At 42.2% G+C, this 22,217-nt stretch overlaps 1 protein-coding gene across 1 annotated transcript in view; it reads right to left on the bottom strand.

Moving 5' to 3' along the window:
* The window catches only part of LOC126298321 (uncharacterized), an 897,137-nt gene that overhangs the window by 466,376 nt on the left and 408,544 nt on the right, over nucleotides 1-22,217 (bottom strand). Inside the window, exon 4 of the mRNA XM_049989619.1 lies at nucleotides 14,196-14,449. Coding sequence (XP_049845576.1) covers nucleotides 14,196-14,449 — 254 coding nt within the window. The remainder of the gene's footprint in view (nucleotides 1-14,195; nucleotides 14,450-22,217) is intronic.

Raw genomic sequence — 22,217 nt, 5'->3', positions numbered from 1 at the left:
CGCTACCCTATACTTTGCATACGTCTTCATCTCCGAGTAACTACTGCCCAACCTGCAGCTATCTAAATCTGCTTACTGTATTTGTCTCTTGCTCTCCCTCTACAGTTTTTACACTCTCTCTCTCTCTCTCTCTCCTCTCTCTCTCTCTCTCTCTCTCTCTCTCTCTCTCTCTCTCTCTCTATATATATATATATATATATATATATATATATATATATATATATATATATATCTCACTCGTCTCACACACTTCCCTCTCCACTCTTCAGTACTAAACGGTTGAGACCTTCATGTCTCTCTCTCTCTCTCTCTCTCTCTCTCTCTCTATATATATATATATATATATATATATATATATATATATATATATATCTCACTCGTCTCACACACTTCCCTCTCCACTCTTCAGTACTAAACGGTTGAGACCTTCATGTCTCAGAATGTGAACTATCAATTGATCGATTCTTTTAGTGAAGTTACGCTACTAATTTCTTTTCACCCTAATTCTATTCAGTACTTCATTATTTACTTGATCTACCCATCTAATCTTCTGCATTTTTATGTAGAATTATATTTCACAAGCTTCTATCGTCCCCTTATCCGAAATGCTTATCCTCCACGTTTCAGTTCTGTAGAAGGCTACACTCCAGACAAATGCTTTCTAAAACAAAGACTTTCTAAAACTTCAATTTAAACTTGATACCAAATTTCTCTTTTTCAGAAAGGGTTTTGTTTCCATTGCCAATCTAAATTCTATATCCTCCATACTTTGGCCATCAAGTTATTTTATTGTCCAAATACCAAAATTCATCCACAGAATTATGTCACTGGCATTTTTGCTCTCTGAACTTAAATTTCTTCTCCAAATTTTTATTTGTTATAGTGCCTCATTTCCTTATCTAATTCCCTGAACATCGAGTCATCTAACTTCACTACCTTCCTTTACCCTTCTTCTGCTTTTGTTGATATTCATCTTACATCCTCCTGTCAAGACATTATCCAATCCATTCACCTGTTGCTCTTCGAAGTCCTTTGCTGTCTCTAAGAGAATTAAAATGTCATCGGGCAACTTCATAGGTTTTATTTCTCCTCCATAAACTTAAGTTTGTTCTCCATTTTTTTTGTTTCCTTTGCTACTTGCTCAATGTGCGGATTTAATAACATCGAGGAGAGGCTACAAACCTGACCACCTTCTTTTTCAACCCCTGCTTCCCTTCGAAGCCATTCGATTCTTATAACAGCCATCTGGTTTCTGTACATCTTATGTATCGACTTCATCTCTACTCCTGTTATCGTTCTTCAACTTGAACAGTATAGAAGCAATAAAAAATGAAAGAAAATTTGGACATTGGAATAGAAGCTTAATAAGAACATATGTTCAGTGCTAAGTTCACAGACGACATACCTCTAGAAAGGAGTGGACGATATACTCAGCACAAAATAGCTCTTAAAGGTAAACAGGAAAAAAGCGATGTGTACTAAGAAGGATAGCCACTTCATTATTATCGCGAATGAGAACGAAGTGATCGTGTGTAGAAAAAAGCAAGATTACGAAGACAATCGAAGTAAGGGAAGCAGTTGTTTCACTGTACGTTGCTTCATGCGAAGAGAGCTTTCTTCAGCTCTTCAGATGTCAGGTATTGATATGGAACTGAGGAGGAAGTTCCTGAAAGTGTACATCAGGACCACAGTATACGTGACTGGAAATTGTATGAACGAAAATGAAGAGAAAATGAGGAAGAAACGGAAATCATTTGAAACGTGTCGCTATGGAAGAATGTTAAAAATTAAGAGGACAGATGAAGTACAAAATCAAAAAATTCTGCATCAAGAGGTGAGATAAATGTCTATGGAAAACATTTACCAGAAGAAAGTTCAGGTGGGTATCTGCTACAGCATTCGGTAATAGTGAACCTGGCGATGGAGGGAGCAGTAGAGGGAAAAATAAAAGGGGAGCGCATTAAGCAAAAACCACGCTTTTTCATAATCCATTTCAGGTTGAAAAAATGTGGAGTTTGTTATGGGACATTGTGGAATATTCCCGCTTCAGCCCCTATTGTTTCATGACGTTCCGACAGGTGGCGGTGCTACATGTAGCATTCAAAATGACGTCTGTAACTGAGGTGCGTTCCAAGCAAAGAGCTGTCACTGATGTTATTTTCACGGAAAACAAGAACTTCGCAGCCCGCCGCGGTGACCGAGCGGTTCTAGGCCCTTCAGTCCGGAACCGCGTGACTGCTACGGTCGCAGGTTGGAAACCTGCCTCGGGCATTGATGTGAAGTGATGTCCTTAGGTTAGTTAGGTTTAAGTAGTTCTAGGTTCTAGGGGAGTGATGACGTCCGATGTTAAGTCCCATAGTGCTCAGAGCCATTTGAACCCTTTGAGCCAAGAGCTTCGCAGATATTCATAGGCGCTTGCAGAATGTCTACGGTCACCTGGCAGTGAGCAAAAGTACGGCAAGTGCTTGGGCGAGGCGGCTGTCGTGATCGCATCAAGATCGTGCAAACCTGTCCGATCTCCCTAGTGCCGGCCGGCCGCACACAGGATTCGAGGTCATCGACGGATCACAATCAAACACCTCGGTGCACAACTGCACGTCTCTAATGGTAGTGCTGCCACACTCATCCACCAGTTGGGTTACTGTAAAACATGTTCCTCCTTGTCCACAATACAGCCCGGATCTCGCACCTTCCTACTTCTATTGTGTGGCCAAATGAAGGATGCAGCTCGCGGGAAGCAGTACTTGGACGATGGGGGCATTATTGATGCGGCAAAACATTTTCTCCAACGTCGACCAGTAGAGTGGCACCATGCGGACATATAGGCCCTCCAAGTAAGGTGGTGTAAGGCCATCATATTTGACGGAGATTCTGTTGAAAAATAGGGTTTTGTAGAGAAAAGAGTAGAAAATAATATGGTGTATTGGAATCCTGAATAAAACCAACCTGTTTTCAGAAAAAAATATGCTGCATTACTTATCGAAAGCCCCTATTGAATACACGTAAAAACTGAACTCTTGTTTTTTGCATACACCTCGTGTGACATTTTACTAGTGTTACAGGTCCAGTGGTAGATGTTCAGATGATGAAGAGACATATTTTGTTATGGCATATGACGTGAAATATGTAACGGTGGTTGACACGAAGACTATGTTTTCTTAATAATAATTAATGTGCAGCGACACGCGTCATAGTGAGTTATTACTTGAGAACGATATAACAGCCGAAATCGGGATTGTAGAGAAGAATCGAGGCGGAACATTTTTGTCGTTTATAAAGCATTGACTGTGGGTGTAAAATAATATTCAAAAAACGTTGTAGAGGGTGTAGGGCGTAATAAACTGTTGATAATAAAATTAACACGCCATAAAGGCGACGGGTAACTGGCAAGAATTGTACCACGCACTTGGATATGCAAATGATTAGCATTTCAGTGTAAAAGTACGAAGTAGGAAGAAGTGACATCATTCACGTTCTTTATATTGGATGTAAAAATCTACGTGTAAAAAATTAAATATTATTTATAGGAGATACAAAGAAACACTTTTTTATGCACCGTTTCGTCGATGAAAATGTTTACACTAGAGATATTCAGAGACGGTCTTCAGTTTGCCGTTAGACGACTACTGTTTTTGAGATGTTGCTGACCTCCTACGAATTTCTTTTTATTGTGAGGGATGAAGCGTTTAGTGGATGACCACATACACACTCACGAAGAGGTGGTTGCCCGTTTATCTGAAGTTGCAGCCACTATTCTTGGAACACATTGTTTTGCACGTGTCAGACAATCATCAACAAGCAGCTGCCAGTTGTACATTAATGCAAACGTGCGACATTTTGAATAACATCTCTGGAAAAATATTCATCACATGGAAGTCATCGCCGACTCTGAACACTACTAGCGCTAAAACTGTCATGAACCCCTAGCGAAAAAACGACACAACTCTGATATTATTCCCAGACAAAAAATTGTTTCCTTTTATCTCCTCTAAACGCTCTACAATTTGTATTCGTAGTTTTTTACACCTTGCATTTGGAATGATTATGCAGTAGGTTTACATTTCGGAAATCGCATCTGAATGTGAGAAGGTCGTGTTACATTTCACGTGAAAAAAAAAGAAACTAACGTCTTCCAGCACGCAGAGGAATTTAGCAACTGTAGGATCGTGGCCTGTTGAGACTACAGTTTACCTTTTCACGATGTTGCTATTCGTGTTGGTTGGAAACCCATAACTTTCATGTGAATATGGAAACGATGGGTTCAGGAGGGCCATATGCAATTCAGTTCAGGATCTCAGGGCCCACGCTACTAGCGCCCGAGAGGACAAAGAAAGTGTCCACTTGGCTTTATGGGACTGTACACCCAAATCAAGTACCTTGAGTCAAGAAATGAACTTGTTGACTCCAAGGTAAGTATTATACGGACAGCAACATGGCGGCCATTATTGCCGACTGCCTTGACGCAGCAGCAGAGACAGGCCCGCATTTTGCAGCGATGTTCCTAGAAAAGACAGAAGTCGTCTGGTTTGGAGCTGAGAGGAAGGCTTATGTCAGAGGCTGAGACGATTCTGTGACGATTCTGGACGCTGGTTTCTCGACCTCCGCTGTCGAGTGGAAAATTGTAGAACCCTCCTTAATGGATCAGGCACGTAGGATGTAAATGAAGCGATTACTAGGGCAACAGAGTACATTTGACGTACATATGTGGGTTTTTAACGACAGAGATTTATCCACTGACCCCTAATATTCTGTCTGACTTCAGGCAAGGAAGATTACTAACCACATTATTCAAAGCGGAAATCATTTGACACACCTCAGGTGAGTGGCACTATGTCTCTGAACTAGCACCTACTGGTCGCATGAGAAATCTAAGGGTTGTCTAAAGGGATACCTGTCATGCCAGCGCATAGAGATCAGTGAATGACTGTATCAGTAGAGGGACATTTTTAAAGTGTCCAACAGAGGTGTGTGGGCGGCACCGAAGGTGTTGCCTAATGGGAGAGGGGTGGGATCTCCCCCAGTGATCAAAGCACAGGAGGGTGCGAAACAGGACGGCGCGAAACAGGAGGACTGAAAAAGCATAAACATTCTATTCTGCTTCGGAGCAGGTTCAGATTTCACTGAATGGTAGTGAACGAACCCTAGTGGTTCCACTCTTTACATTAGAACAAAAACTGAAATCGCGCCACACTCCAACAGGGTGTAATTACGGTCAGTGGGATGCAGGCTGACGATGCCCTTACAGAAGGGTTGACTCGTCTGGAGGGTGTCAGGAGTGACAAAGATTATCAAGACCGTCGTCCTGTTGCTCATGTCGTGCTGTTGCGCTGTCGTTCCAGCCCACGACATGTGTGGCAATCAAGAAAATGGGCTCCTCGTCCACCTATAAAAAAACCGAGTGATGCACCGATGGGGTCGTGGTTCTGACCTCCATCACAGAGGCATCTAGAGAGGGGGTTAAATGTTTGGGTGAGAGGGGATGTGACGACCTTCCAGTCGTGTGACACGCCCACGTTGGCCTCGGGGAAAATTGTGGTGAAATTTGGTGGCAATGTGACTTTAATAAACCACTCGATACCTCACACTGACATATGAGGTGTATCCATTTTTTCGCAGGTGACGACACCTTGCTGTTTGAAGCGCCGCCGAACCCTAGGGTGACAGCCTTATCACCATTACTGAGAAGGGCTGTATACACCTCTGAACCAAATTTCAATCTTCTGCGTCGCAATGGGAGACATTTACGGGGTTTCAAAATAAGGTGATCCTTTGTGCTGCGTAGTGTATACGCATTAAATTCTGTTAAGCGGTAATCTTTTCTCCGAAAGCCAGGTGCTCGTGTTACGGACTTGCTTATTAGCTACATCATTTAAACTACGTTGTAGGTCTTTCAGAATAAAACTGTCATCTCCAAAGTGGAAAATTTTTGAGTCGTGTGTCATGTTCAGTGTCAGATCACTGACATGCACTATCTTATCAGAAGAATCAATGTGGTGTGGGAATGTCTGTGGAGGAATATCACACGTTCTAGCTCATGATCCAAAACCAGAGAACGTAGTGATGATGAACGCTGGGGTCTGGAACGAAAGCAACGTTCAACTCATCCCGAAAGTGTCGCTCTGGTTACTATAGAAACTATGGAAAGGCCAGTCAGTTTCAGTAATGTTACTTTCAGCAAACCATTGCCTGACAGATACACTGTCAAGTTGATACAACCAATGATCATCTCAGAAATAGTCCGCTACTGAACTTACAACACAGTCCTGTAAAATGCATTCATAACCTTCCGCATTTAGCGTTTTCTCAAGCCCAACAAAGGGCCAAGAGTCTATCCACCAACAACACCCCCATAACGTAACACTGCCTTCTCCGTATTTCACTGTAGACATTACACACGATGGCAAGCGAAGAGCTTCAGGCATTCGCCAAACCCAAACCCTTCTATCAGACTGCCATAGCATATAGCGTGAATCATCACTCCAAATCACTCGATCCCAATAATCCACTGTCCACTGTCGCTTTGTAGGACACCTCAAGCATCGCTTAGCATTGACTACAGCATGTGTGGCTAATGAGTAGCTGCTCGGTCATAGCATCCATTCTTTTTAACCCCCTACACACAGCCGTTGTGCTAGTTGGATTGCTGTTAGCACTTAGGAACTCACTAGTGATTGCTTCCGCTGATTTCATAGGATTTTTTACAGCCACCCTCCACAATGCTCGACGGTTCTTGTCCATCAGCACACACAGTTAGCCTGGTCTCGATTTAGCTGTGGATGTTCCTTTGCTTTTACACTTCACAATCATGTCACCAACAGTCGACCTGGGCTGCTTTAGAAGCACTGCAACGTCCCCGATGGATTTGTTGCTAAGGTAGCTTCCAATGACTGGTCGACGTTCGGAGTCACTGAGCTTACCTGATCGACCCCATTCTGATTTTACTGATTCTCTACTAACAATACAATACACCCACCTCCTTTTATACTGGCAGAACCGCGTCTAGTGACATCTAATGATCAGTTCCGCATCAAACAGGCGTGTCTGGATAGTTTTTATCAGATTGCGTATGTCAAAAAAAAGCAATTGCCTCTGAAGAGAACCCTGTGGCACATCCCACTTTACATGAATATTCCACTTTATTGCCTATTTATTTTTACTACTACTATTACTACTTTCCAAAAATAATGTGAACCATTGATGAGCTGATTTCTTCATCACATACTGCTCCAAGTTTGTGGTTGTCACAATGCAACGCTTATTTTAACCGGAAGGAAATACTTAGTCCCCAGCCTCGTTCAGCCCTTAATAGTGCTTATAAACAAAACAATAAATTGCACTTTCTTTGTTTAATGTTTTTCTAAAGCCAGAAGGTGGGAGTGACAGGATATTATGTGTACTGTAATGAACTGTACACAGGTGTCTCAAAAACTATCAAAAACACTGGTAGCAAAGGAACTGGCCAGTAATAGTCTACTTTATGTATTTCTCATCTTTATGAAATGTTTCTTTAACTAGTGTTTTACACTGAAGCGCCAGAGGAACTGGTATAGGCATAAGTATTCAAATACAAAGATATGTAAACAGGCAGAATACGGCGCTGCGGTCGACAACGCCTATATAAGACAAGCATCTACCACGGATACTGCATTCGGGAGAACGACGGTTCAATCCCGCCTCCGGCCATCCTGATTTAGGTTTTCCGTGATTTCCCTAAATCACTCCAGGCAAATGCCGGGATGATTCCTCTGAAAGGGAACGGCCAACTTCCTTCCCCATCCTTCCCTAATCAGATGAGACCGATGACCACGCTGTCTGGTCTCCTTCCCCAAAAAACAACAACAGATACTGCTGCTACAATGGCAGGTTATCATGATTTAAGTGAGTTTGAATGTGTGTTGTAGTCGGTGCATGAGCGGTAGGACACAGCGTATCTGAGATAGTGATGAAGTGGGGATTTCTCCGTTCGACCATTTCACGAGTGTACCTCGTATGTCAGGAATCCGGTAAAACATCAAATCTCCGACATCGCTGCGGCCGAAAAACGATCCTGCAACAACGGGACCAACGACGATTGTCGAGAATCGTTTAACGTGACAGTACTGCAACCCTTTCACCAAATTGCTGTAGATTTCAACGCTGGGCCATCAGCAAGTGTCAATGTGTGAACCATTCAACGAAACATCATTGAAATGTGCTTTCGGTGCCGAAGGCCCACTCTTGTATCCTTGTTGACTGCACGACGCAAAGCTGGGCTAGACAACACCGACATTGGGCTGCTGATGACTAGAAACATGTTGCCTGCTCGGACGAGTCTCGTTTCTAATTGTATCGAGCGGATAGACGTGAACAGGTATGAAGACAATCTCATGAATCCTTGGACCCTGCATGTTAGCAGGGGACTGTTCAAGCTGGTGGAGGCTCTTTAATGATGTGGAGCGTGTGCAGTTGGAGTTATATAGGACCTAGATACTACTCTGACAGGTGACACGTACACAAGCATTTTGTTTGATCACCTGCATCCATTCACGTCCGTTGAGCATTCCGACGAAACTGGGCAATTCCAGCAGGACAACGCGACAACCCACACGTCAAGAGTTGGTAGATAATGGCTTCAGCAACACTCTTCTGAGTTTAAATACTTCCTAGACATGAACATTATTGATCATATCTGGGGTGCCTTGCAACATGCTGTTCAGAAGAGATCTTCACCTCCTCGTACTCTTAAGGATTTATGGACAGCTCTGCAGGGTTCACGCTGTTAATTCCCTCCAATACTACTTCAGACATTAGTCGAGTCCATGCCCCGTGTGCTGCGGCACTTCTTCGTACTCGCGGGAGCCCTAGACGATATTAAGCAGGTGTACCAGTATCTTCGGCTCTTTAGTGTATTAAACCAATTGAAATGACTTGCATCTAAAGGAAGTGTATAATAGAAAATTGGAAATTTGTGGTACGGTCTTGTGGGACCAAACTGCTGAGGTCATTGGCCCCTAAGCTTACGCACTACTTAAACTAACTTACGCTAAGGACAACACACACTCTCATGCCCGAGAGAGGATTCGAACCTCCGACGGAGGGAGCCTCGCGGACCGTGACAAGACGCCGTAGACCGCGCGGCTACTCCGCGCGGCAAGTATACTAGTAATATATGATACTCTTATCCATTATGGATGTTGATCACAGCGACTGTGATGAATAAATATTTTCAGGAATGACTCCAGACAGTCGCCATTCATGATGGTAGAATTTATATACTTCCACTGCCTATATCATATCGTCTAGCTACTCATCATCATATGATATAGTTCTTAGTGATCGTTCATAGAACTGTGGAAGTGGTTGTGTAGAGTTATTTGAGTCTATAGGATTATTCGTGTTTCACGAATCCGAGAAATTGTTAATGTTTTCCAATTACGTTGCGTTAATTGCACAATTGCAGATAACGCTACAGGAGAGTACCCACTGAGCTGTGAACTATCACTAAGGACTACAGAGCCTGATGATGAATCGTTGCGCAACTTGAAATCTTACCCTCACGAATGGCGACCGGCTGCTGTCATTCCTGAAAACTTTTATTCCTCACAGTCGTAGTGTTTCTCATTCATACTGGATAAAAGTTTTATTTATTACATTCTTCTTTTAATGTAGTAGTCCTTTCGAATGGTTTGATGAAACAGTCGTTAAAGAAACCATGTCAGAAAATGGAGGAAATACATAAAGTAGACAAATTCCTTTGCTATCAGTGTTCACGAAAGTTTTTGAGAAAACTATACAGAGGAGAGTAGAGTACGTCTCAGTACACACACTTTGCTGCCATATTCGTATTTTAGCTTCAAGAAAGGAGTATCCGAGGAAAATTCAATTACGAACCGAACTGAGAAAAGCATATAAATAAATCAGAGGTTTAAGGACGTGTGGTTGGTTCTTGTGGCGGCAATGTGTCTGTAGTGTTGTGTAATTAACGTAATGGGAGATCGTAAACTGTGTTCTGCAAAGTTGTGAACCAGGGATAATCCCATGGGTTGAAATAATTCTACACATTGGTGCCTAAGATGACTTACAAGGAGAAGACAGGGCAGTCGGGTTTTGGTAATTTTTTATATTTATGGCACGTGAAGTTCAGAACACAAATATCAATCACCTATAGCTTCTCGATGCAACGCTGAAAAATTTACGAGAAAATCGACTTTGAAGTTTTCTGAGTGTCTTTAATAGGCCTAGATTAAAGTAAATCTGATCTTTCGATAGGCAGCGTGGCTATGTGGTATAACTCTCGGTTACCATGCGGGCGGCTGGGTTTGATTTCCACACGACGTAAACTTTTAAACAAATACGTATCTTTTTCAGAAAATTAATTTGTTATTTTCAGAAGTCTACAAAATTAGGGATATTATAAATCTTTAGGACTTGACTATACACGCATAAGAAGTACAAGAAGTATATTACAGAAACTTACTTAGTACTGGTTTACCCCTAAATGTCAGTCTATTTTGCATAGAAATATAAGGCCATGATATGTCCAGGAGTGTACATATTGTACATGATTATTGTGAACACAGATTGACAGTTTACAGTAACTGAATCATATCTGTGTATATGTCACGCTATTGTGCTCACAGCAAGGAGCACATAAAAGCATATAAAAGAGTAACTAAGGTATATAATGACATACATCACATTTGAAAAAAGCATCGCCCACAGTTCAAATATATATAAAATTAAGGCTAATTTTCACATTTTATAAGAGGTGATAAGCAGTGAGAATAGTGTCTGTTTCTTAATGCAAGCTGATCTTTCAGCGAATCTTTTGAATTTCTGTGGGAATGTTTATGTATCTGAAGTTCTTCTAAAAGTTTCTTTTTGTAGCCCTTGTCAACTATATACAATATTTCAATGTTAAACAAGGATGGGGGAGAAAAGGTGTGTTTATGTATTTTGAAATGTTCAGCTGAAGTTGACTTAAATAGATTCTCGCTGTCTTTGTTGAAAAGTGCTCACGAAACCATCGTCTTAAATGATCTCACTGTCTGTCCAATATAAAAACTCGGACATGTATTACATTGTGTTTTATGTAATCCAGATTTGAGAAATTTGTCAGTTGGTGGTTCCTCGTGATGTATGAAGAGCAACTTGTTGGCATTGTTGGTGGTAAAGGACACATTGATGTAATATTCTTTTTAAATAAAGTAGCTATACGCTAGGAAATGTCACCTAGAAATGGGGCTGTAGTGTGTTTGTTTACAGCAAGGGTATTTTTATTGGGTATAGAGGAATTTATATTCTTGTTGGTTTTTCATTATTCTTATGTTTTTGGAGCAGGTTTGCTTGATATCCGTTTTTGACTGTTAAAGATTTATAATATCCGTCTGTAGGCTTCTGAAGATGACAGCTTATTTTGTCCACACCGGTAAAGCGAAATAAAAATATATTTGCAACTGACGACTCAATTTTATTCGGAAAAATATACACTACATTTGCTGAAAATTACAGTCATGAATGAGATAATAAACATGCGTCTCTTACGATCATTTCTATGAAATGTAAACTACATAAAGACGAAAAATTAGCATGTAATTTTTTAAAATTTAGACAGTCGTTATTAACAATCTTACATAAGATTGATAATTAGGAATTTATGTTTGGCATAAAAACTGGATTTTGGTGTGCCACGTGTAATCAGAAATAAAAGGACGCCAATTTTTCTTAAAAGAGAGTTAGGTACGGGTTAATAAACTTTTGTTTAAATGAAGTGGGTAATCAAACTGAAGGAGAAATTTTATAGCCCTAAAGAGACTCCAACCAACAATACAACTATTAAGAGTCTCGAGTGCTAGTGATTTTTTCCCCATTTTTGTACATTTTACCTCTAATGGAAGTGCTCACAGAACATGAACCTTTGTTTAAAATTTTCATCGGCTGGTAATCGAACCGATGTACCCAACACGGCAGTTCCGGATCATACCGAAGTGCCAAGCTGTCTATTGAAAAATCGACCTTGTGGTAAATTAACAAAAAGCTCGGAAAACTTCAAATGTTCAAAATGTTCAAATGTGTGTGAAATCTTATGGGACTTATCTGCTACGGTCATCTGTCTCTAAGCTTACACAGTACTTAACCTAAATTATTCTAAGGACAAACACACACAACCATGCCCAAGGGAGGACTCGAACCTCCGCCGGGACCAGCCGCACAGTCCTTGACTGCAGCGCCTTGGACCACTCGGCTAATGCCGTGCGGCTCGGAAAACTTCAAAGATGATTTTTTTCAAGAATCTTTGACAGCTAACTTCGGGCGATTGACATTTGAGATATGAATCTGACATACCATAAATGCAAAAAAAGATAACAAAAACCGATTGCAGTGTGATCTTCTTGTTAGACCAGTACCATCTGATGAAGACATGAAACCAGTAATGTGAAAATATAAATTGTATCAGCGTGATAGCAGCAATTGACCTATGTGTTGCAAACAGGCAAACACGGCGCTGATTTGTCTCATGGCGGTGCCCACTAAAGTGACAAGAGTCGTGAGATTGTGACATGCAAAGACATAGATGGCAGTAGTATTTCGTACACATGGTACAAAAGGGCAGTGCATTGATGGAGCTGTTATTTGTACTCAGATGATTTACGTGCAATGGTTTCAGACTTAATTATGGCCACACGACGGGAATTAACATACATGGAACGCGGAATGTTAATTGGAGATTGTCGCAAGGTCGCATGGGACATTTCGTTTTGGAAATCGCTAGGGAATTCAATTTTCTGAGATCTATAGTGTCAAGTGTACGGCCAAAATGCCAAAGTTCAGGCATTACTCTCACGACGGACAACGCAGTGGCTGACGATCCTGACTTGAAAACGACCGAGAGCACCGGCATTTGTGTAGAGTTCTCAGCGCTAACAGAAAAGCAACACTGCTTCAAATAACCGCGGAAATCAATGTGCGAGCCGGCCGCGGTGTTCTCGCGGTTCTAGGCGCGCAGTCCGGAACCGTGCAACTGCTACGGTCGCAGGTTCGAATCCTACCTCGGGCATGGATGTGTGTGACGTCCTTAGGTTAGTTAGGTTTAAGTAGTTCTAAGTTCTAGGGGACTAATGACCACAGCAGTTGAGTCCCATAGTGCTCAGAGCCATTTGAACCATTTTTTTTTTCAATGTGCGATGTACGAAGAACGTGTCCGTTAGGACAATGTGGCTAAATCTGGCGTTTTTGGGATACGGCAGCAGACGACCGACTCGAGTGCCTTTGCTAACAGCACTTCGCCCTCACCGCCACTCCTGAGTTCATGATCATACTGGTTGGACCGCAGAAGACTTGAAAACCGTGGCCTCCTCAAATCAAATGGCTCTGAGCACTATGGGACTTAACTTCTGTGGTCATCAGTTCCCTAGAACTTAGAACTACTTAAACCTAACTAACCTACGGACATCACACACATCCATGCCCGAGGCAGGATTGGAACCTGCGACCGTAGCGGTCGCGCGGTTCCAGACTGAAGCGCCTAGAACTGAGCGGCCACTCCGGCCGGCCGTGGCCTCCTGAGATGCGTCACGATTGCAGTTGGAAAGGGCTGACGCCACGGTTCGAGTGTGGTGCAGACCTCACGAAGCTATGGGCCCAAATTATCAACAAGGCACTGTGCATGCTGGTGATGTCTCCATAGTGGTTATATTATTTACACGTCAAGTTCCGTAGAACGAAATTGAGGAGCGGATCTCCAAGGTCATGTAACGTGTCAGTACATGAAATTACAACATAAATACAATAATAGATATAAATAAAATTTTTATGGGCTGTATTCACATGGAATGGACAGGGTCGTGGATAGGTACGGTTTGTTGGAGACCATATGCAAGCATTCATGGGCTTCATGTGTCCACGCAACAATGGAATTTTTAAGGGCGACAATGCGCCACAGTTGTTGCGACTGGTCTGAAAAACAATGATTTGGGCCACCCAGATGAATCCCATCAAACGTTTATAGGACATACTCGAAAGGTCAGTTAGTGCAGAAAATCCTTTCGTAATTATGGATGGCTACAGAGGCAGCATGCTCAAGATTTCTGCTGGGAACTTCCAACAACCTGAGTTTGTGCCATGTCAAGTTGACGCACTGCTCCGGGCGAAAGGAAGCTCGACACGAGGTATCCCAGGAGTTTCGTCACGTCGCTGCATAGCATTAGGCTACTCACGCGGACAGGCGGCGGTCGTCGACGGAGTCGGTGATGAGCTTGGGCGGCACGAGCGCCCGGCGGCGCGTCAGCGCGGAGGCGGGCGGCGGCTCCTCCTGCTCCTGCTCCAGGTCGCCGCCGCCGCCGCCGCCGCCGCCGCCGGGCTGCGCCGAGCGCTCCGCCTCGCTGCCCGCCTCGGGCCGCGCCTGGGCCTGCTGCAGCTCGCTCTGGCTCTCCCCGCGCGGCACGCTGTGGAACACCGTCTCCTGGTTGCCCTGCGACCGAGCACCACCACATAGTCACCTTCAAACACGGCGCTGAAACAGTGTCAACTAAAAATATTACTTCTCGCACATCTTTGGCTAGAAAACTCTTTAATTTTGGACAAACCAAACACAGTTGACAGAGGAAAAGTCTCGATACTTCGACACCAGTGTCTTCGTTTGTAAATTCTACACTATATACCGAGTTAGTCAGTTTACCATTGAAGTAACACTATCAGGCTTATGTTAGAAGCTATTGGCGAGCTGTGATCTGCTAAAGCGCAATTGTCTGTCAAACAGGACACGCATATTGCTTGCTGCCTCAAGCCATCGCCAAATTTTCCTTGTGTAACTCAACCTTGTTGTGATGCCTCGTGTAAGGATGAGAAATGCGTACCGTCACGTTTCCGACTTTGATAAACGTCGGATTGTAGCCTATCGCGATTGCGGTTTATCGTATCGCGACATTGCTGCGTTGGTCGAGATCCAATGACTGTTAGCAGAATATGGAATCGGTGGGTTCAGGAGGGTGCTGGACCCCAACGGCCTCGTATCACTAGCAGTCGAGATGACAGGCATCTTATCCGCATGGCTGTAACGGATCGTGCAGCCACGTCTCGATCCCTGAGTAAACAGATGGGGACGTTTGCAAGACAACAACCATGTGCACGAACAGTTCGACGAAGTTTGCAGCAGCATGGACTATCAGCTCGGAGACAGTGGCCGCGGTTGCCCTTGACGCTGCAGAACAGACAGGAGCGCCTGTGATTGTGTACTCAACGACGAACCTGGGTGCACAAATGGTAAAACGTCACTTTTTCGGATGCATCCAGGTTCTGTTTACAGCATCATGTTGGTCGCATCCGTGTCTGACAACATCGCGGTAAAAGCGCGTTGGAAGCGTGTATTCGTCATCGCCATACTGGCGTATCACCCGCCGTGATGGTGTGGGGTGCCATTGGTTACACGTCTCAGTCACCTCTTGTTCGCATTCACGGCAATCTCAACAGTGGACGTTACATTTCAGATGTATTACGACCCGTGGCTCTACCCTGCATTCGACCCCTGCGAAACCCTACGTTTCAGCAGGATACTGCACGAAAGGGAAGCAGTGGTTGGGAACGGAGTGAGACATGGATGTAGCCTATCCCCGATTTTATTAAATCTGTATACTGAGCAAGCAGTAAAGGAAACAAAAGAAAAATTCGGAGTAGGTATTAAAATCCATGGAGAAGAAATAAAAACTTTGAGGTTCGCCGATGACATTGTAATTTTGTCAGAGACAGCAAAGGACTTGGAAGAGGAGTTGAACGGAATGGACAGTGTCTTGAGAGGAGGATATAAGATGAAGATCAACCAAACCTAAACGAGGATAATGGGATGCAGTCGATTTAAGTCGGGTGATGCTGAGGGAATTAGATTAGGAAATGAGACACTTAAAGTAGTAAAGGAGTTTTGCTATTTGGGGAGCAAAATAACTGATGATAGTCGAAGTAGAGAGGACATAAAAGGTAGACTGGCAATGGCAAGGAAAGCTTTTCTGACGAAGAGAAATTTGTTAACATCGAGCATAGATTTAAGTGCCATTAAGTATTTTCTGAAAGTATTTGTATGGAGTGTAGCCATGTATGGAAGTGAAACATGGACGATAAATAGTTTGGACCAGAAGAGAATAGAAGGTTTCGAAATGTGGTGCTCCAGAACAATGCTGAAGATTAGATGGGTATATCACATAACTAATGAGGAGTTATTGAATAGAACTGGGGAGAAGAGAAGTTTGTGGCACAACTTGACTAGAAGAAGAGATCGCTTGGCAGGACATGTTCGGAGACATCAAGGGATCACCAATTTAGTATTGGAGGGCAAAAACTCGTATAGGGAGGCCAAGAGATGAATACACTAAGCAGATTCAGAATGATGTAGGTTGCAGTAGGTACTGGGAGATAAAGAAGCTTGCACAGGATAGAGTAGCATGGAGACCAGCACCAAACCAGTCTCAGGACTGAAGACCACCACAACAACATCGACTCCAGTGTCTTCATTTGTAAAATCTATCTACAACTGAGAGACATACGATTTTCACACGTTTTGGATATTAGGTTGGTGCATAAGTTCGTAGTGTTTTTCTTATGGGTTTATTTATTGATTGTCACTTTTTATTTGTAGTTCACTGTTGCTATTTGAGTTTACATATTGCCATTTTGTCATTTCGGGATAGTGAGTGGGGCTGCAGACGCTAGAGCTAGAAAATTGAGTGCGAAGTGCATAAATCGGAACATTCCTGACATATTCTTCTGTTTATGTTCAATAAAGGGATGACAGTTGCGGAGGTAGCCAGAAACACTTGGCCGTGTACAGGGATAATGCCGTCGGACAGAGCACTGCAAGAAAAAGGTTTTCTCGTTCTGAGGAGGATTGTTTTGACATTAGTGACTCTCAACGTTCAGGAAAACCTTCGGGGCATTGTGGGGAGATCGCTAAACGGATTAATCCACAATGATACGCGTCGGTGTACTCTAGAACTGGCAAGTGTGATCAACTGTGATCATCGTGCGACACTTGCATCCTTCTGACAAGGTTCAAAAATCGAATGTATGGGTACAGCATGCTCTAAGCCAAAATCACAAAAATTTGCGTATGGCCACATGTGCATCTCCGCTTGCTGGTCAGCAATTGGTCGTAAATAACATCAACCATTCTTATCCTGTATCGTCACTGGTGACGATAAATAGTGTCTTTATGCTAAGATAAGGAAGAGAAAGGAATGGTTGAGCCCAAACAAAGCAGCAACTCCCCGTACAAAGACATGTCTGCATCCACAAAAAATAACGTCATATATATAGTGGAACAGCGACAGTGTCCTATACTACGAATTGCTTCCCCGATGCGTAACCGTCACTGCTGACATCTACTTTCAACAGCTGAGACTTCTTGCAGGGGCAGTCCGAGAAAAATGCTCGGGAAGACTGCATGAAGTGATTGCAGTCCTCATCAACGCCCGCCTGCATTCTGATAAACTGACAACAGATACTAAACAGGAGTTGCGATGAGAGGTACGAGATTAGCACCCACCTTATTCACTAGATCTTGCACCCTCAGATTTTCTCCTTTTCAGCTCTCTATCAAAGAAACTTAAAGGAACTTATCCCGATGAAACTGCACTTCAAACATAGCCCGACGAGTTCTTCGCCTCAAAATGACATAATTTCTACTGTCGCAGATTCGGAAAGTTACTTCCGCGTTGGCAGACTTGGAAATGGTGAAGGAGAATGTATTATAGGTGACTAAAGCTTTTGTTATGTGTATCTGCTGTGTTCATTAAACTTATGGAAAAACGCTACATACTTATGCACCAACCAACTAGAATAACGCAAGCGCTAAATCGAGCGATATTTTCATTACAGATAGCAATTTTTAAAACTTGGGAGATCTAAATATGAAATTACAGAACAGATTGTAATACTAACAGCTGACTAATAATCAAAACTATGTTTTCTGGTTTGTGGAGTCCTCCTATCCCTGTCATTATGCATTTATAGTAACAGAAACAGGGTGTTTAAAAGGAAAGTGGTGTATATTTCACACGAAGTAGTACTGACCAAAACTAGAAAAAATTACTATTATGAAATGTCCAGAAACCAAACCCTCTTGAGATATGGGCCGTCTTACTTGTGACGTATAGTAAGTAGTATTCAGTGACGGAAGCGATATTTACAAGAGGTGACATATGCAGCGTATAAGCAACGTAACGCGACTCATATACAGTTATATGAAAACCATCACGTAGGCAAACGATTGGTGTGAGATTCGTATCTTTCCAACGTGCGTTACTGGAGAACATAACACCTCAAGAAATACAACAACTATGGTTCATACACCACCCAGTTTCCACGAGTCTTGCGTCAGTACCTCACCCCAACGTTTAGTGGGCGATGGATTGGTCGAGGAGATCCGGCAACGTGGTTTACGCGTTCACCGGATCTGATTTCGTTGGATTTCTGGCTATTGTACCACTGATACTCATTAGCCTATGCCAAACCCATCAACAATGGGCATATGTTACAAGAGTGAGTGAACAATGCATGTGACGCAATTACATTGGAGCGAGGTGTATTTGAATTAGTGGGAATAGGGGCTCAAGGGTGCGTGGTAACCATATACAGCACTGCTTGAAGTGTCTATTTCTACGTAACAGACAAATGAAGGGATGGACTGGCCCATATCATAAAAGATAGAGGTCTCAGCGCATATAGTTAGAGGAACATCTTTCCTAGCTTGGACCAACACTACGTGCTGTAGCGATATGTGGCCCTTCTTCTTAAACACTTCGTGTATAACGTAGTATTCACTCGTTTCCTACCGTGTTAAGTAAGTAATTTTATATTGCTGTTTGGTGGGGTGTTTTCTTAAATGAGGTTTCACGTTTGAAGTATTTCCTTAGGACTCCAAATTTTTGAAGAAAGATTTTACACCCCACTTCATTATTCTTCAGTTCATCGAAATACAGCCAAGTGTAACTTTTCGTAGGTGCCATTCTTCTGTTGATTCAGTCACTTTGCCACTTAAAGGGTATTACAACAACCAAGTCGTGAAAACAAGTGGTTTATAAGTGAACGAGCTGCGACCGAAATGTTGCCTAGGTTGGCGAAGAGTTGCAAACATTTTCGCCCGCACGTACATCCCTCGTTTAATCGTTGGCCTTTTCGTGGTAACGCATTGAAGTGTTCAAAATGTTGGAACTGAATCAAGCGACCAAAATTTTGGATAAAGAAGCGAAACTTAATCGTTATTATGATCATCCTACACGATCCCTGTTATTAAGTTCTGATATGTGTGAAAGTGTGGCGAACGATCATGGAAAGTTACCATGACGGAACAGCTGATATGTATACCGAATGACGTAACGATAAGGTTTCGTTTCCATCGCGAGGGAACTAAATACTAGTTTTTAATGTAATAACAGCCTTAGCATAGTAGGCGCTATAATGAGATAAAGAATTTTCGAAGAATAGTAATTCTTTAATGGTAGATAATATAAGCAAATACTAACTAATATAGCACCGAATCTGACTCTTCTGGTTTTGTCGCTTCTTGGAGTTTCTGTTATTGATGAATATCGCAGGTTAGAATCCTGTCTCGGGCATGGATGTGTGTGATGTCCTTAGGTTAGTTAGGTTTAAGTAGTTCTCAGTCTTGATAACCTTAGATGTTAAGTCCCATAGTGCTCAGAGACATTTGAACCATTGTATCAGTTATGAATGACTTCGTCTGAAACAGGGAATTTGGTAGCCGTGCCGCACTGAGACGATTTATTTAGTATAAGTGTGGAATTTTGGTACTGGTTGGTTCAAATGGCTCTGAGCACTATGGGACTTAACTTCTGAGGTCATCAGTCCCCTACAACTTAGAACTACTTAAACCTAACTAACCTAAGGACATCACACACATGCATGCCCGAGGCAGGATTTGAACCTGCGACCGTAACGGTCACGCGGTTCGAGACTGAAGGGCCTAGAACCGCTCGGCCACTTTGGGTACTGGTGACAGACTCGCGTTGTAAAGACGGCCCATCTTGTACTCTTTGATTCTACCGCATAGAGACGTTTCTCGTATTGATATATAGAAAGATTAGTTTTCATGTAATATGGTATTAATAATTTATTCTGAAATAAGATTAGCCATCGTAGTGATAGAATGATATGGATTACCCACATTGTGTGGATAGTCATTAATAAATTATCGGAGAATACTCCTAAGTGAAATTATCATCTTACTATCTAATCTACTCCTCGGACTATGCTACAGATCAATCTGACACCACAACTTAGATTCAGGTTTTTGAAATGAAATTATTAATGGCTCTTCGACACTGGCAGTGAAAACATGCTGTACATGTCAATTAAATAAACGACTACACGCGGAACATTAACGGCTGTTCAGTCTACCACAAAACTCCTCCTATTGACTGCTCCAACTTAACACATAGACACATTGCAACATCCGTTTTATACTGCGAGCAGGTTCCCTTTGTGAAAGTTCGCCACCTGTTATTTTATACTGGACGGCAAATGTTCAACAGAAATGAAAGTAATATCTGGTACGTCCAAAGGAATTACGTTAACATGCGAGGTAGTCGCAAGTCACAATGTTTTAAAAAAGAACGTCGCATATCCTTCCAGGAGATAGTACTTATAGAAACTAGAGCAAGAAAGTTCTACAATCATATCTAGAGAAACAAATACTTGTTGAGGTACGGGCCATTTTACACGTATTGAGAATAATCAGCAATCGCAGCGGAAGCATAAATCCGTAGTGCCTTGTAAGGTTTTGTAGGTATGTATATTTTAATTTTATTTTCAATTAGTTGTTGCAGAAAACCTCCAATAGCAAATGTGTGGCCAAAGGGAAGGCCTTCAATAGTGAGGCAGATTCGGATGATGATGATGGGTGCAGCCATGGGACGAGTTGTGCGTGACGATAACGATCTGGAAATACCTCTAGGAGAATATTCACATGGCGAGGATGAATGTTGGGTTTTATGAATTGGCGTCTTTTCTGAGGACTTACATGGAGAACTTTGGTCAACTGTTTCGAATGCAAAATGTGGGTACGCAGTAAACGTGCAGTTGCTGAAACAGATATGTACATTAGCGACCATCGCAAATAGGCCCTTTTGTTATATTCACATATGCCATCTGTCCATACTTTGAACCATATATGCTTATATTGATCTGAATTCATGTCATCTTATTTGTGTATCCTTAGCTTTCCCACTGCTGGTAAGGCTTTCTTAAAAGCGCCTTCGACGCCTGACATCTTTTTATGGCTGTTTCATAGCATTTTTGAAGCAGCCCAATACCGACCTAAATGACAGATTTTTAGTCCTGTCTAATTAAGCTCTATTTTACAAATTTCCACTTCGAATCTGTTTATATTAACCTCATTCTTAAAAAGCCAACATGTGTTAGAATGCCATGAAGGTGTGTTGTATTTGAAAAGTTCAAAAACATTAGCGATATGCCGTTCAATGAAAGTCGTAGGCTGTATTTGGACAATATTCTATACCTAGACGCAGTTTTTCAGTAGAAGAGATGGGTTGCACAGTAGCGAAGATGAAAGTGTGCTTATAGATTTTTATGTATGCACTTCAGACACCATGTTTAGTGGAGATTTTTTGTTTTATCGATCAGTATTATCACCTCTCAAAGTATGGAAACAAAGAGCTTGCAATAGAAAATTTTTGTTCCATGGTCACAAAGTTGAAGAAGTTCTCATAACTCTTAAGGTATGCATTTAAGAGCCCGTATTTGCTAGACATTTTTCTTGGAATGACCGTTCCTGTCATATCCCTGAATATTTACCGTTCCGTATTGGGGTGGGACAGCTGAAAGCTTTTGACTTAATATGTCTATTCTCCCTCTCCCTCTCCCCCCCCCCCCCTCTCTCTCTCTCTCTCTCTCTCTCTCTCTCTCTCTCTCTCTCTCTCTCTCTCTCTTATTCACACACACACACACACACACACACACACATATATATATATATATATATATATATATATATATATATATATATATATATATATATCAACGCAAAGTAGGAAGAACGTTTCCATTGTGCTACTTTTAAGTCTTTTTAAATAACTACACAACTGAATTTCAAGCAGGATTTGAGACGAATTGTTATTGCCCAAGTGGCGTTTTCTATCCTGTAATTAATATTAATTTTAATATTTTTGTTGCCCAATCTACGTTCGTCATTTCACTACGTTAAAAGGTTTCCT

The sequence above is a fragment of the Schistocerca gregaria genome, chromosome X (genome assembly GCF_023897955.1).
Source record: "Schistocerca gregaria isolate iqSchGreg1 chromosome X, iqSchGreg1.2, whole genome shotgun sequence".
NCBI classification, from domain to species: Eukaryota; Metazoa; Arthropoda; class Insecta; order Orthoptera; family Acrididae; genus Schistocerca; species Schistocerca gregaria.
The sequence above is the reverse complement of the archived record's forward strand: the minus strand, read 5'-3'. Positions and strand labels throughout refer to the sequence as shown.